At 33.2% G+C, this 15296-nt stretch overlaps 1 protein-coding gene across 1 annotated transcript; it reads right to left on the reverse strand.

Annotated features, from left to right (window-relative positions):
• Positions 1-12384: 12384 nt before the first annotated feature.
• On the reverse strand, positions 12385-14672 carry LOC108325454 (B3 domain-containing protein At2g36080). The gene is made up of 2 exons (XM_017558530.2): positions 13649-14672; positions 12385-12732 (listed from the first exon to the last, which is right to left on the reverse strand). The coding sequence occupies exons 1-2, from the start codon at positions 14436-14438 to the stop codon at positions 12497-12499; spliced, it is 1026 nt and encodes a 341-aa protein (XP_017414019.1). The 5' UTR covers positions 14439-14672; the 3' UTR covers positions 12385-12496.
• Positions 14673-15296: the final 624 nt, after the last annotated feature.

A 15296-nucleotide genomic window follows, 5' to 3' on the forward strand; every position in this document is an offset into this window, starting at 1 on the left:
ATTAAAATAATTAAAAATAAAAATAAATATTTAAATAAGGTCAATTTTGGAAATAAAAGAAAGTTGTGGAGGTGCGGTACCAACCTGTGGTAGTGGAGGGAGTAACCCTCGCCAACCCAACCCGGCTCATTTATTAGTGAGACAGAAAAATTTGAACTTAGTCTAACCCACCACAGGTTGGTGGTAAACGGGTTGGCTCACTAGTTCACTTAATTACAATTTTTTTAAATAAAAAAATTTTACAAACTTTCTATAATTCAAATCTAAACAAATTTTACTCCCAAATTTTATTCCCAACATGGGTGTTTAATTAATTTTGAAAATAACAAATTTAAATAATTTTTTCAAGCAAAAAAATAATAATAAATATTTTTTTATAAAATTAAAAATAAATTTTAATAAAATAAAATTAGATAGGTGGGTTGTTGGGCCAACCCAGTCCACCACGGGTTCAACTCGCATGAGCTGGGTTTAAATGAGTCGTGTTTAAATCTGATTCGCATAAAAAAAATACAATTTTTTCAAACCCAATCCGGCTCAAACTCGTGGTGAGCTGAATTGGCTCGCGGGTTGTAACGCATTTTGACAGCTCTATGTAAACCCCTACCCTAAAAGCAAAAAAAGAAAATTATTTGTATCCCTTTAAAAAAATCAAACTTTATATGATCGTGAATTTTCTTTTAGTAAATAGTGATAAGCTTTTAGTTTATAAATTATGAGATTATAGATAACCTTATTTATTAAATTAGAAATATTTAGTAAAGTGGTTAAATATTATAAAACTATTCAAATTATACATTAAATTTTATTGACAGAAATAAATCTGATGATATATTTAAATTATTGATGAATTTAAAAATTTTAATTACTGAAATATTATCAAAATATTTAAATATATTGGTAATAAAATATGTATTATTAATTATTTTTTTGTCGGTAATTAAAATTTTAAAATCTGCGATAAAATTTGTCAATAATTTAAATTTTAAAACCCATCGGTAAAATCTTTGTTTATTATTGAAAGTGATGTTAGTAACTTTTTTAATATACATTTTTAATTATTGATATTTATTTATTTATTTAATTTTTTGTGTCAATTACTAAAGAATATACACAACTTATGAAAGGAATAAGGTCCATTAACTGAACATTAATATAAGAGTATGTAGTATTAAAACTCATTGAAAAAGGCATCACGTGTTCAGAATGCAGAATGAGATGATTGGAAATCACCCATTTCTTACTAAAGACTCTTTATCATAGAAAAATATTGAGACATAGTCATCGTTCCTTGTTGGCAAGAAAAAATAGTTTTCTTTAACTAGGAGACTAGAGGATCATTACTTTGCATATGTGTTGAGTTTAAATCTTCCCATAAGGCAACAACAGTTAAAGAGTAAAGGCTTAATAGCATTGATGGTCCTAATTTTTGTCAGATTTGTTCAAAATGGTCATATTGTTTTTAAAATGTTCAATGTAGTCCTAAAGATTGTAGTTTGTGTTCAATTTAGTCCTTTTTGCAAACGTCGTTTAAATCGTTAATGACCAGCTGTCCAACTGTGCAAAACCCATATGAGATGGCATTTAACTGCCTATGTGGACACTTTAAGACACAATGAGGTGGATTTATTGATTTTGAAAGTATTTTTTTTATACTACCTCACCTTCATTGCTAGCGCCGTCGCGACACTACCTCACCAGCATCAACACACACCTACACGAAAAGGACCTAGAAATGCGACCTAGCAGCAATAGCAACAAACCACTTCTTCTTCATAGCACAAGTAGTGCCTACCTTGTCACCACTATCTCAGGTCACCACCGTCATCAACACAGCAAGACCTTAGTGTCACCACCACTATGCGAACCCTAAAATTGCAGAGTCGCAATCTCCTTCTTTAATGCTTTTAATAATAGTCATATGAAAAAAATATCTTTTAACTTTATTTAACATGTTCCCATAACACTTATAACAGTATGAAATTAAAAGAATACTATGTAGTTTAAAATTTTCAAATGTTATGTGGAGAAATTCCAATAGAAAACTCGAAAAAAATTCACCTTCGCAATTAAAACTGAAATCACAAACTTAACAATAACAAAAAAAGAACTTAATCAAATATTAAACCTTACACCAAACGATATATGTTAATACAAATATTAATTTAAGGATATGTATATAAGCCACGTCGAAATTCTCACTGATAGAGTTGGCATCCGATTATTACAATCATAGATTTTGTAGTTAGGAAAGCTTAAACATATAATTTTTTTTTACAAGAATAAGAAAAAATATATTTATAATTTGCAAGGGATGGAAAGTGTAGTTTTTCTTCTTTATATATTCTTTATATAATATAGTGAAATGAGTAAAAAAAAGGTAATTTTTGTTAACCAAGAACAATTTAATTTGTTTATACTGTTTTTGGTAAAAAAAAAAATCGAAAATCTCATACCACAAAGAAAAAAAAGAAAAAGGGTTGCGAGGGTTTAGGGCTGGGTTTAGTACTTTCACTTTCTTTCTCTCGCCAGTCATAGCATCACCAAGCTTCTCCACATACCTGCAAATTCATCCCTAATTTGCGCCGCAAGGAAGAAGAGAGAAGAGGCGCATGAGATCCCTTTTTCCTATCTAAAACCCTAATTTTGAGTGGAGAAGGGGCTGACACGTGGCAAGGCCTTATTGGCCCCATCCACCTCACTACGCCTTAAACACGTCAGTAGTTAAATAGCATATCATTCACTAATTGCACAACTGAACATTTGGCCGTTAACGATTTAAACGGCGTTTGCAAAAAAGACTAAATTGAACACAAATTACAATCTTTAGGACTACATTGAACATTTTAAAAGTACTAGGACCATTTCAAACAAACTTGACAAAAATTGGGACCATGAGTGCTATTAAGCCAAGAGTAAACGATAGTCATAGCAATATATTTGGTAATCGAATTGAGAACTCAAGATTGAACGATGCTACTGTTCCTTTTCCACAAAGATCAATGGGTTAGAGAAGGGAGCCATCGAAACCCATTTTGTTCTTGGATTCAAGAGCGATAGTGACAACACATCTCCAAGGGCCAAAATTTTCACATTTAAAGGAGTAGAAACAATACTTTGACTAGGATGATCACCATGGTGGATGAAGAAGAAATTGTAGGGATCCAAAGGGGTAAAAATATCATAAGCCATGGTGAACAGAGATAAAAAAAGGTTGCAGAAGGACTATTAACAAATTGATAGCATACTACGGATCTCAAACACAAGAGAAAGAGAGATAGATAAAGAAGAGAATTTTATTGAATGTGCACAACTGATTAGAGAAAAAGGGAGATATAGAGAAAAACATAAAAATGGAAACTAAAACTGAAAGTTAGCAAAGTAACTGATAGAGAGGTATAACAGAAACATTATCATGATTTAGCTTATGCTATGACTGAGCAACAATATCGAGCACATGCTCCCATACAAGATCCACTCTAGTCTCCACCATAGTCTTCACCATAAGCTTTACCACAGACTCAATCATAGGCTAAACTAGGGGCTCCACCATAAACTCCAGCACAAGCTCCCAAACAGGTTCCCCAATAGGCTCTAAAACAAGCTACGCAACAGGTTCCACAAGTTGTTGCACAACAACCTTCACAAGCTTAAAATTGAATATAGATAATCATTATTCCTATCTTAGGCACCAATAAGCTTATGAAGATAAAGTTGTTGTAATTTTGTGCCAATTGTTTTCTCCTTACTAAAGATTATATTAAAATTTTATTGTAATTGTCTACAATTAGATACATCATGATAAGTTATTTTCCAATTTAAAAAGCATCAACAAAAACACAAATCCTGACTGTTTTTATCAAACATATGCTCTGTCAACATAAATAATATTGAGTTCATGCATAAGTAATATTCAATAGCATTTTCCATCATTAACAAATAAATATAAATAGTAATAAATAATTTATTAGTATAAAAATCATGTTTATAGTCGGTATATGAATATAAACATGCATTATATTTATTAACAAAAATAATATTTTTTTACACAATAAATAATATTTATTAATATATGATTTCTTATTTTTATTAATAAATTGATATTATGGAAAGTAGTGCAATATTGTACTAAGAGACCCTAGTGAATGTCTAATTTCTTTTTCAAAAAATTACAAGAAAAATATAATTAACATAAAAGTCAACATTTATCTAAAAAATGGTATTAATTTTGTGTCTAAAAAAATAAAAATACTATAATAACAATGTTAGATGTAACTAATAGTATAGAGTATATATTAACGCTAAATGGTACATTATATTTAAAATTTTGATATAATATTAGTTGAATGAAATATGCTTAATAACAACATATCCTTTAAAATTTAAATATTTATAATATATAAGTCGACAAAAATAATGTGACACTATTGACGTTAATTTAGTATTTGATGGCATACAATGATAATCTTAAAAAATATAGGTTTAATTAATAATTTGATTCATATATTTAGTTTCATGATTTAATTTTGTTCCTCTATTTTTCTTTCTACTTAATTGAGTTTTGATATTTTTTAAATACAGTAAATTTGTTTTTATTTGCTAACAACGTTTATTAAAGTAATGTAAATCTAGAAAAGGGATGAATAAAGTTTGAAAATAAATTCAAAAACTACATTCACAAATATACAATTGTAAGTTAGTTAATTAATTAAGGTTAAAATATTTAGTTGATTCTTGTATTTGTTCGAAAATGTCAAGTAGTATATTTTGATTGGTCTTAATTCACCTCTTAATTTTGAAAATGTGGAACAATTAGACATTTTCTGTTATTTTCTGTGAAACGAAGTTTAAACATGATAAGGTGGGAATATGTATGAATTATGTGTCATTTCATTTTAAATGGTAATGTAGATGATGTGCTTCTTGTGCCTTTTTAGGGAGAGCATTGTGTTTGCCCTAACATTTTAAGGTGCAGGGTTTCAAAGAAGAGGTTGTCTTCCTCATTGTGGTTTGATGAGATGAGGTACATCTAGGTCTCATTCTTGTTCGCCTTACACATGTAATGGTTGGGGGATGCAGAATACTAGCATGTCTTCTCATGGTGGTAGGACGAGAAGGTTAGGTGTGTATTACACTCTGTTACAAGGGATTGATATTGATTCATGTGGTGGAGATACTATTGAAGGGGCTTATGTTGCTTCAGTTTGTTATGGTTGATTTCTTTGTAGGCAAGAAGTTATGTTGTGTCCAATCTTCCTGCAGACAAAACATCCTTTTCAAAACCCTCCTTTCTTAATTCAATATCACACTTCTTTATTTCCCATGACTCTAGTCTTATCTTTTTCTTAGGTCTTCCACACAGTACTTTTTTCCTTGGTTGTAAGATATCAGGATAAAGTAATTTCTCACACTTTTTAACCGTTAATAGGGTAGATTATTAATGTGTAGGTTTTTTCATATGTTGACTTCCTGAACCAATGATAAATGAAATTCTCTTCATTTATATTAAAAATTTTATTGCAGTCAGGGCGTAACAGTAAGGAATACCATTTATGCTCCATTTTTTGCATCTACGTCCCATTTTCTCAATGTTGAACACAAACTGCTCCCCCAATTTGTAAGGTGTGTCTGACTTCAAATAACTTCTCTACTGATCACTTATGATGAATATATAAACTCACATTATAGCTAACAGAAACAGATCCATAAGCACAACAATTTTTGAAGTGGGACCTAATTGTGTTTAATTATACAAAATAGAGTACCAACTTCAAATACTTAAACTACAATGAGAACCAACAATTCACTTCCTTAGTATCTAATATTTCGTTAACCATGATTCTTTTTGAAGTCTGTTTACAACAACATTTGCTATAAGTAAAATATGCTCATTCTCATATCTCCAATTGTTGTTAATAACTCACCTCTATATACTTGTATTTCAGAAAGCACCCATCCAATCTAATGATAGGTCTACATGATATGAAATTGTCCTTACATGCCTTCCAACATGCATAGAATCTCCTTAATATTACGTCACAACATCACCTTAACTTTGACCTTTATTATAGAAGATGGATTTTTTCTTAAGAGCTCATGTGAATAATCATATATTCTTCTGAATTGTTCTTTGAATGACCCCTCAATATGGTCTGATACAATAGCTTTAGCCTGAAAAGCCATATTTCTATAGATACCTATATTTTATTTCCTACTCATTTTGTCACGGATGTCCATCACCTTCATATGTTGGTTTTCTCTAATTGTCTTCTCTATCTTCTTACTTAGCCACTTGGATTTTACGTTAAAATCTCTATTACAGCTATGATAATCAATTATTTCCTTATTTGTCATGACTTCGCTACAGACATATAAACACAATAACCATACCATTTACATTTTCCCTTTGCACCGAAGCATTTCATTGTAACTCTCTTTTTATCATTCTTAATAATTTAGACCAAATTCTTACACATTTTCAAAATTAGAGACTCAATTCAGACAAATTAAAATGAATAATCAAATAACACTCTCTTAGTAGGAATGAACACTATAGCTCATAGGTTACAACTTCACTTAGTGAATGATTTTACAATATTCACGCTCTCAATCCAATTTCTCTAAACACTATTGATGTGACAATTTCTCAACACTTTGGTCTTTTTATATTCTCTTGTTCGTATTATTTTCGTAAGGCTTTGTATTTTTTATAAAGTTGTTGCATTTGATAGCCTTTGAGAATTTGAATTTCAACTCTTTATTTGTAATCTTCTTGATATGGAATTAGTTGATCTATTTCTTCAATTTGATTTTCAGTTTGAATCTTCAACTTCATTCAAGACTTCAATTTCAAATCAACTTGTGTTCTTCAGGAAATCTTCTTTCCTTTTATTATTAAGCTCAAACTTGGTTTAAATTATGCTCTTTTCAATGTTCACAACTTGATTTTGCATTTGAATGGTTAGAGCAATAAGATTATTCAATCAATCAACCAATTCATTCATCATTCACATAAAATATTTTCTTAATGTTCATATTGTTTGAATGTTTGTTTTCAAAACTTTTCCTCTTCTAGAATGCAATTACAATAAGATAATTTTCATAAACATCATAGTTCATATCATTAATTCTCTATTTTAACACTTATATCAATTTGCTTCATAAACAGAGATCAAAACCTATATTAGACATCAAAGCGCATTATAATTGTTTCAACTATTTAGGTCATCTTCCGCCTTGGTCGTCTAATGGCTTAAGCCGCCTTAGGTCGTCTAACACCTTATCATCTAACAAATGACTTAGGTTGTCTAGAGACTTGGGTCGTCTAATACTTTAACCTGGCCAACACATTTTGTACTCATATAACACATTGAGATCTACTGTTTAGACTCGTATATTGCTTAAAACTTGGTTTTTGCATATACTAGACTTCCAACTTATTATACTACACATAGTATTTAACTACATAGGTCAAGTATTCAACCTTGATATATCTGTTAGACGTTCTCTCTTAGTCATCTAACAACTTCACTTTTAACCAAAGGCTTACTCGCCTGGTATAATATTTTGCTATTATCAAAACATTATTAGTTATTACGGTTTGTCTAATTTAATATTGTTAATGAAAAAAAGAAAACAAATTCTTCTCTCTCGCTATTGCAAGTCTTTTCTTCTTCCTTTTCCATATTTTCTTACCTTCCAACAACACGATTTTTAAATTCCTAATCCTCCTCCAACATTTATAGCTTTCTGCATTTTTGAATGGTCATCATATTAGCACAACCTCCGAGAAAGTCCTAGTCTCTAGACAACTTCACTCTCCTCTTCTTGAAATGGGGAGCCAGTGGCAAGAAACACACCAATGCATTCCACCACTTCCGGTTTTTATACACTTTTTGTTCTTCTTCACAAACTAATTTTTCTTCAAATTCATCTACTCATTAGCTTATTCATCCTCAACTTTCCATAAATACAAATCGTATTGGTTCTAACTAGTTGTGGTAGTGTTGGGTCGATGTTAACTGTGTCCAAAGATGACAACTTACTGTTGTCTTTAGAGGACTCTTCTTATGCAAAAGAGTTTGAGATTGAATTGGTCTTAGGTTGAGCATCTTAGGCCCTTCTGAGTCACACCACCATGTCCATACTCATTGTGATTCTCCTTATGCTAGGATTTTCACTACCAAGGTTTTTCCTTCTTCATCATCACCTTCCTATTCTTCCTCTTCCACTCTTAACATCATTGTTGGCACCAATAGAGCTACTAACTTGTTACAAATATCTTACTTTGACCCCGACTTGTTGGGAATAATTCAAGTGTGAGTTTAAGTCTTATATTGGATAGAAATGACAAATTTAAATACCATATAAGAAAAAATACCCATAAACCCAATCCCTTGAGGTTTTAGGTTAAAAGTAATGTTAATCCCTTATGTGGACTGACTCAGGTCATATGTATATAATATATCCCCAATAAACCCCCATTTGAAAGAATAAAAGAACTCATCGGTGGTTGGTTCGTCAAGTCACCGTACACTTGAAGAAAAATATACCATATGAAAGGGACTCGCCCTTGAGGAAAGGTTAATAGAAATAATTCAAATATCAATTTAAGTTTCACATTAAATATAAATGAGAAAGTTAAATATCATAGAAGAAAACAATTTATAAACTCAATGTCTTGAGGTTTTTTTTGTTAAAAGTAATATCAATTTTTTTGTACTAATTGGACTCAAATCTCATTTATAAAATATTTCCCGATAAACCTCTCATAAAAAGAACATCACGACTGACATGCTTACCTCCTTGGATCTAGGATCGCCCACAATTTATTGTATACTCTCCACCGTTTTCTCAATCAACCTTGTTATTGATGTTGAAGCCCCGAAAGCTCTAGGATTGCTTCTTTGAAAATGGTGTGGCAGGGAATGAGGATAAGAAAAAGGGGGAAAAGGAAGAAGAGAAAAAGTGCAGAGGCAAGGGAGAAGAAAAAAAAACATACAAAAGAAAATTGACTCTGCAATCAATTTGATGATGTTATTTACGCTAAGCGTGAAACTTATAATAACTGTAACTTCCTTTTTTTCATCCACTAGTGCAGAATTGGGCTTTAAAGTCATCCCGTAGACGTCGGACCATAAAATAACCAACGTAAATTATTGACTGGAGACATTTTCGTAAATAAGTGGGCATATAGACGTCTGTTAGGCGGGGCCTCGACGTCCATAATATTATAGACGTCGAGACCCCCATTAACAGACGTCTATATGCCTGACAGGTAGGTGAAAAGTCATTTTTTTCAGCCTTAGAGACGTCCGATCCCGCCACCCCGACATCTATATTCGATTATAGACGTCGGTGCCCCTCCCAACAGACGTGTATATGTCTAACAGGTAGATAAAAAGTTATTTTTTTTCGCCGTGAGACGCCGGATCACGCCATCCGACGTCTAAATGGCCTGATGAAAATTTGTTTTGGACGTCATATTAGTGAAGATCCCGACGTCTAGGCCAGAATAGACGTCGGTTCAACTGGGGAGCCGACGTCTAGTTTGTTGTTAAATCATACATCAAACCCGCTGTTACGAGCACCACTTCATCGTCTTCCTTCTCGCCTTTTCTCTCCGCGGCATTGCTTTTCCAGGTGCGTTTTTGTCTCTTTTGAACCGTTTAAACGTACGTTTATTCCGATTATATTAGTCTTTGCTTGATTATCTTTCACTTGAACCGATTAAAATGAGTTTTTGTTGTGTTTAGGTGCAGTTTTTCTCGTGTCTTTGGGTAGCGTTGTACCGCATTCTCTCTTTGTCAGTTTCCTCGTAAGAAAAGCTTGCGTCTTTTGGATGTCTTATAGCATTTCAACCCAAAACCGAACTTCGGTCCTTGCCTAGTTCTATTGTCACTGTTTGTTTTCATTGGCGGTTTTAATGGAACTAGGTAAGGACCCAGATTCGGTTTTCGGTTGAAATGCCCTAAGAGATCCAAAAGACGCAACCTTTTCTATGACGAAACTAGCAAAGAAAGAAGGTACTACTACGCTACTCAAAGACACGAGCTGCAGTAGACGTCGGTTAATGCAATGTCTGACGTCTAAGGGGCTCCATAGACGTCGGACATTGCATTATCCGACGTCTATGTAGCCCTTTAGACATCGGACATTGCATTAACCGACGTCTATGGAGCCCCTTAGACGTCGGGGTCATGCAGTAACCGACGTCTATAAAGACGTCGGACCTGTTTGAGTCCGACGTTTGATTAACGTCACCCATAAAGACGTCGGTTCTAGAGCTGACGTTAAAAGGCCAAAATAACAAACGTTAAATGCCCTTTCTACACTAGTGATCTCTATTAAGGAATAACACATTAATTTATTTAGACAAATAAGTTCTTCAATTTCTAACAAGTCTATCAAATTCTAAACTATTACCATTCTCTTATTCGATTCAATATTTCTAGACTGACTTTTTTAATGGTCATCACTTAAAAAGATATATGTGTGTGTAAAAATTGAATTCTTAACAAGAAGATTTTTTCTTTCAATCCGTGATTTTAAGTTTGAATTGTTGTTAAACGATATTTCTGAAATGGTATAAACATTTGTATTCCAATAAACAATTACCATACTTTTGTAAACATGAGCAATTTGATCTAAAATTAAACATATAAGACTCACATTATCATTTGTTAACTTTTCCTAGTGAAATAAAGTTACATGAGGAACAAATACATTTATAATAAATAATTTTACAGTAATAATGTGAATGCAAAAATTTTAAATTGAAGATAGTTAAAAAAGAAGAGGTAATCTTTTAAGTAAATGAGAAAAGGGAAAGAAGATTAAAGAGATGCACTGAAAGACAAATCATTGTGTTGATAGTCATAACTTGAGACATTTTTATACAAGTGAATGTTTTACAAATGTATTATTACCTTTATTTTACCTGCAATGTCCTCTTTATAATGCTTCAATGATAGTTAACATTTTCAAAAATACAAAACTTCCTTAAATCCAATTTACATCGAAGTTGCCCAAGTGCTACCAACATGTGTAATGTTCTCTTTTAATCAACAATGTTGGTTTTGAACTTTTTTCGTCTAATAATTGCTTTGTCGATTTTTCTTCATGCTCCTCTTAAGTTACAACTTTCTTGAAGAGGTCAATTGTAATCGAGTTTAATTTTGACCGACAACATCTTACATTCAATAATTATAAAATGGGTTCCCATATTTGCAGCTTAATTAGACCTTAATAGAAAATAATGTCGGTCATCACTCTCATTATTAAAGAGAAAGAGCCAAATCTTTTTTTTTTTCTTTTGCTTGAAAGAAATTTTATATATTAAAAGATATATAAGTTATACAAGATGATACCACAAACGTGACAAATAACCAAGTTAACTAGTACTTGTCGGGTAGAAGGAAACCATCCCTTCCCATTCTTTTTAATCTACCAAAATTATAAGGGTAATCAATCTATCAATGAATACGTAAACACAAGGGATTAAAAAAATGCTATTTTTACGTTAAGTATAGCATGAATCATAAAACTCATTATATTAGTTGTTAAAATTAATCGGATAATATTACTAACTTTGCTATAAGCCCAGCAATATTAACATTATTTAGGAGATGCTCCAAAGCTTAAAAAGGAGAAGAAAAGGTTCTTTTCTACGTTAGTTAACGTATATTTGAACTTCATCAACTAAAGATTCTATGACTAACTATAAGGCTCTGTTGTTTTGAGTGGATTTGAGAGGATGGATTTGAGGGGATTTGAGAGGATTTGAAGATAATTTTTTTTGTCGTTTATTTGAGTGAATTTGAAGGTAAATAAAAGTGAATTTGGAAATATTTTTTTTTAATTTGTCATGTCAATACAATTCTATACTAATTCTCACAAATTTTATTTCCAAATTCACTCTCATTTACCTCCAAATTCACTCAAATAAACGACAAAAAAAATTATCTTCAAATCCTCTCAAATCCCCTCAAATCCATCCTCTCAAATCCCCTCAAAAGAACATGGCCTAAAGGATTGCAATAGCTTCATCCAACTAATCCATGTAATCATGACAATTAACAAGTGGTTTATAAAATTTAGAACAATCGCATTTAACTAATTAAGAAAACAAAACATAGATTTTTGAGATAATAAAAACAAGCTCTTTACTAGAAATTTAATTAAGATTTCCTTTGAAAGTAAAAGCTGAACACAAAATCCGATGAGGTGCCCACAGTTTGAGTATGAAAAAGGACTATCTTCTTGAAGTGTAGGTAGCAAGATATGATTTAATATTCCATTGCCTAAAATGAAGTGCCAGAAGAAAAATGAAAAAAAAAAGAAAAAGTTGAATGTGAGAAGAAAGATTGTGAAGAAGTTAGAGGATGGAGAGAAAGAGTTGATATAAAATAATCAAGTGGATACATATATAGTTATATATCTTACACTTGAGGGAAAAGGAAAAAGAAAAAGAAAAGAAAAGAAAAGAAAAGAAAGTCTAGTAGTAGTAGTATGGTTGGTGACGATGGTAGAAATGGTGATGGTTTTGTGTGCCCTGTGTGGAGGGCATGTTGGTAGTATTGTAGGAAGATTGGGGTGTGGAGGGTCCAGAATCATGTTCAGTTTGGCATTCCATGTTCACCCCAAAAAGCCTAAGTACCCTTGAACTCGAACTTGAACTGGGACTGTTCCCCTCTGCTATGCTCCTTTCTCTCTGACCTTGGGACCCTCTTCCTGTAACATTGCAACACGTGCATTTCTCAGTACCTTCATCAAACTAACCCATTCAATTCAAAAATAAACACCATCCATGAACATCACCACTAACAGACTAAACGCCACCGCATGTTTTTCTCAACCTCCCCGCTTATGCCGGAAAGGTTGGTTTTTTTTTCCTTATAAAATTTATTCAAAGACAATCGGCGCGTGTGCTTCACGTGGGTTTCGGCAATCTAAAACAGCTTATTTGCCTCCTCGCAAATCCCAATATAAAACCACATTTCTCCCGATTAATTGGAAGGTAAACTTCACGCACTTCCACAAGAATGTAATTATTTCATCATCTTGTCCTTTTTTTTTTCTTTTTTTACAACAAAAAAAGAAGCAAGTACGGTTCGAAATAGGAAAAATAAACCCGAAAAGAAAAAAAAAATCCAAGGAATTCTTCGAAAGGATATTGTACCCAAGGAAATCCAAAAAAAAGGCAGTGTTATTTATGAAAGGATGGATGAATTACAATTTATATTCTTTCTAAAACACAGAAGAATTGTAATGCTATTTTACTCTCTCTCTCTCTCTCTTTTTATGTCTCAGTGTAAAGTGTTTGATTGTTTTTAACAATGTTAATGAAGTATTAAATGTTGTTTACCATTTATTAAAATAAGGTGAGAAATATGGGTTAAAGAAGAATCTAAGTGGTATATGGCGGATAAAAAAGTTTGTTACATGTTTTTAAAAAATTTAAATATTATTATAGTATTTGTTAGACAAAACCTGAATGGCAGAAAAGGAGATGAGAAAAAGTATTTAAAAAACTAAAATAGGTGAAAGTGAGGAAAGCAATGATAAATGTTTTTTGGAAAATTATTCTTTTGTAGAAAAATAGATTAAAGAGATAAATTATTTATTTGGATTGAAGAGATAGAGCAACCTGCATGAAGACAGTCATATTGGTATGGCAAGGGCTGATGATTATGCAGCTGCTGCTGATGCGTAGGATAAGGATGCGCAGAATAGAATCCTCTGGTCCATCCCAAACCAACACCAGTGGCGCCGCCACCCTCATTCTTACTACTCCCGTCGCCACTCTTCCCGTGCCCCACCGCCCTGCCGCTAACGTGCACCGGCGATGTGTCGCCGTGTCGCCGGCGTCTCCATCCGATGAATAGGCGGTGGGCGTCGGCGCGGTGGCGCTCGAACAAGACAACGTCGCCGGCGTCGAGGCGCTTGTCCTTGACGTAGCGGCTCCACCCTTTGGTGAGCACGTAGCTCTGGCTGCTGTTCCAGTAGGAGTAGCGAAACCGCCAGCACTTACCCGACTCGTCCTCGAAACTCAATAGGAGCCCCTTGCACTCGCCCGAGTCGCCGCCACCGCCACCGCTGAGAGGGAAGTACTTCTCGGCGTGCTGCTTGGGGATTACGAGGCGGTTGAGCTTCCCCACGTCGCTGGGAGTTAGAGGCTTCTCGAACATGGGTTCCTTCTCGTCTTCCGTTTCCTCTTGCTGTGTAGTGGTTGTTGTTTGGTCCTCTTCTTCTTCGTCTTCTTCGACGTCGTCGTTTTGGTGGTTGAGGTTGAGACCCAGAGGGTCTGCGGAGGGCCAGGAAGTGGAGGAGGGATTCGGGGTTGCTTCCATTAAGATGGGTTGCTGCTGATGATGCTGTTGTTGGGGCCACCACAGTGTTGTTTCGGGAAGGTCCATGGAGTAGTGGTTTATCGACATTTTCCAAGTTGTTCACTTCTCTCTCCACTGTGTATGTGAGAGAGAAATAGAGAGAAAAGGTTGATTTGGAATTGAGGATTTTGTGAGGGTACAGATAGCAGAATGAAGAATGAGAGAAAGAGAAAGAGGAAGGGTTTTGAAAGAGGCGTGATGATTATGGTTTGATGTGGGAACTGTGGGAACTATTTGATGGAGCAAGATATGACAAAGAGAGAGAAAGAAAAAGAAAATATTATCTGCCACCATTTTAGTTTTCTTTTCATTTTTTTAACATTAAATATACAATAATTCGAGAAAAACAGAGACACATGTTTCTGTTTAGTTTTTGAATTACTCTTTATATTTTAGCAAAATCTAAAAATACCCCGCCATACACGTAATACTTATTGATTCAAGTTACGTGCGAAACGCGTTACTACATCGAAAAAGTACATCACATTTTTTTAATTCAGAAAGTACATTACAATATCCGACGAAGGATCGACAATGATAACTTATTTTCTATTAAATACTTAATATCCTCGACAACTATTTTTAGTCGTTTTTTTTTTCTGGTTTCCACTCTAATTAAATATTAATGAATAATGACTCTGTAAAATTGTCTGTGTAATTATAAAATATATGGTAATGAGGGATGAATAAGTTGATAGAAATATATAATAGTCCGTGAGACATAGTGAGATTATTAAAAAAGTGAATTATTACTGAATTGGGGCGAACATTTATGTCTATGAAAGGTGAGAAAGAAAGATAGATTGTAGAGGAAAGTAATTTGGTGGAATTAGGGACATCCCATGTTACTAAATTGGCAAACAAATCAAGTATAAAAAAAAGATGGGTCCCTTCTTCTTCTTCATT

Source organism: Vigna angularis, chromosome 3 (assembly GCF_016808095.1).
Source record: "Vigna angularis cultivar LongXiaoDou No.4 chromosome 3, ASM1680809v1, whole genome shotgun sequence".
NCBI lineage: Eukaryota > Viridiplantae > Streptophyta > Magnoliopsida > Fabales > Fabaceae > Vigna > Vigna angularis.

Excerpts from the sequence above, each read along its gene's own strand:
- LOC108325454 (XM_017558530.2), bottom strand. The coding sequence starts at position 14,438 with ATGTCGATAAACCACTACTCCATGGACCTTCCCGAAACAACACTGTGG. Across the intron at positions 12,733-13,648 it reads ATATGACTGTCTTCATGCAG|GAAGAGGGTCCCAAGGTCAG; the intron begins GTTGCTCTATCT and ends GCAATGTTACAG.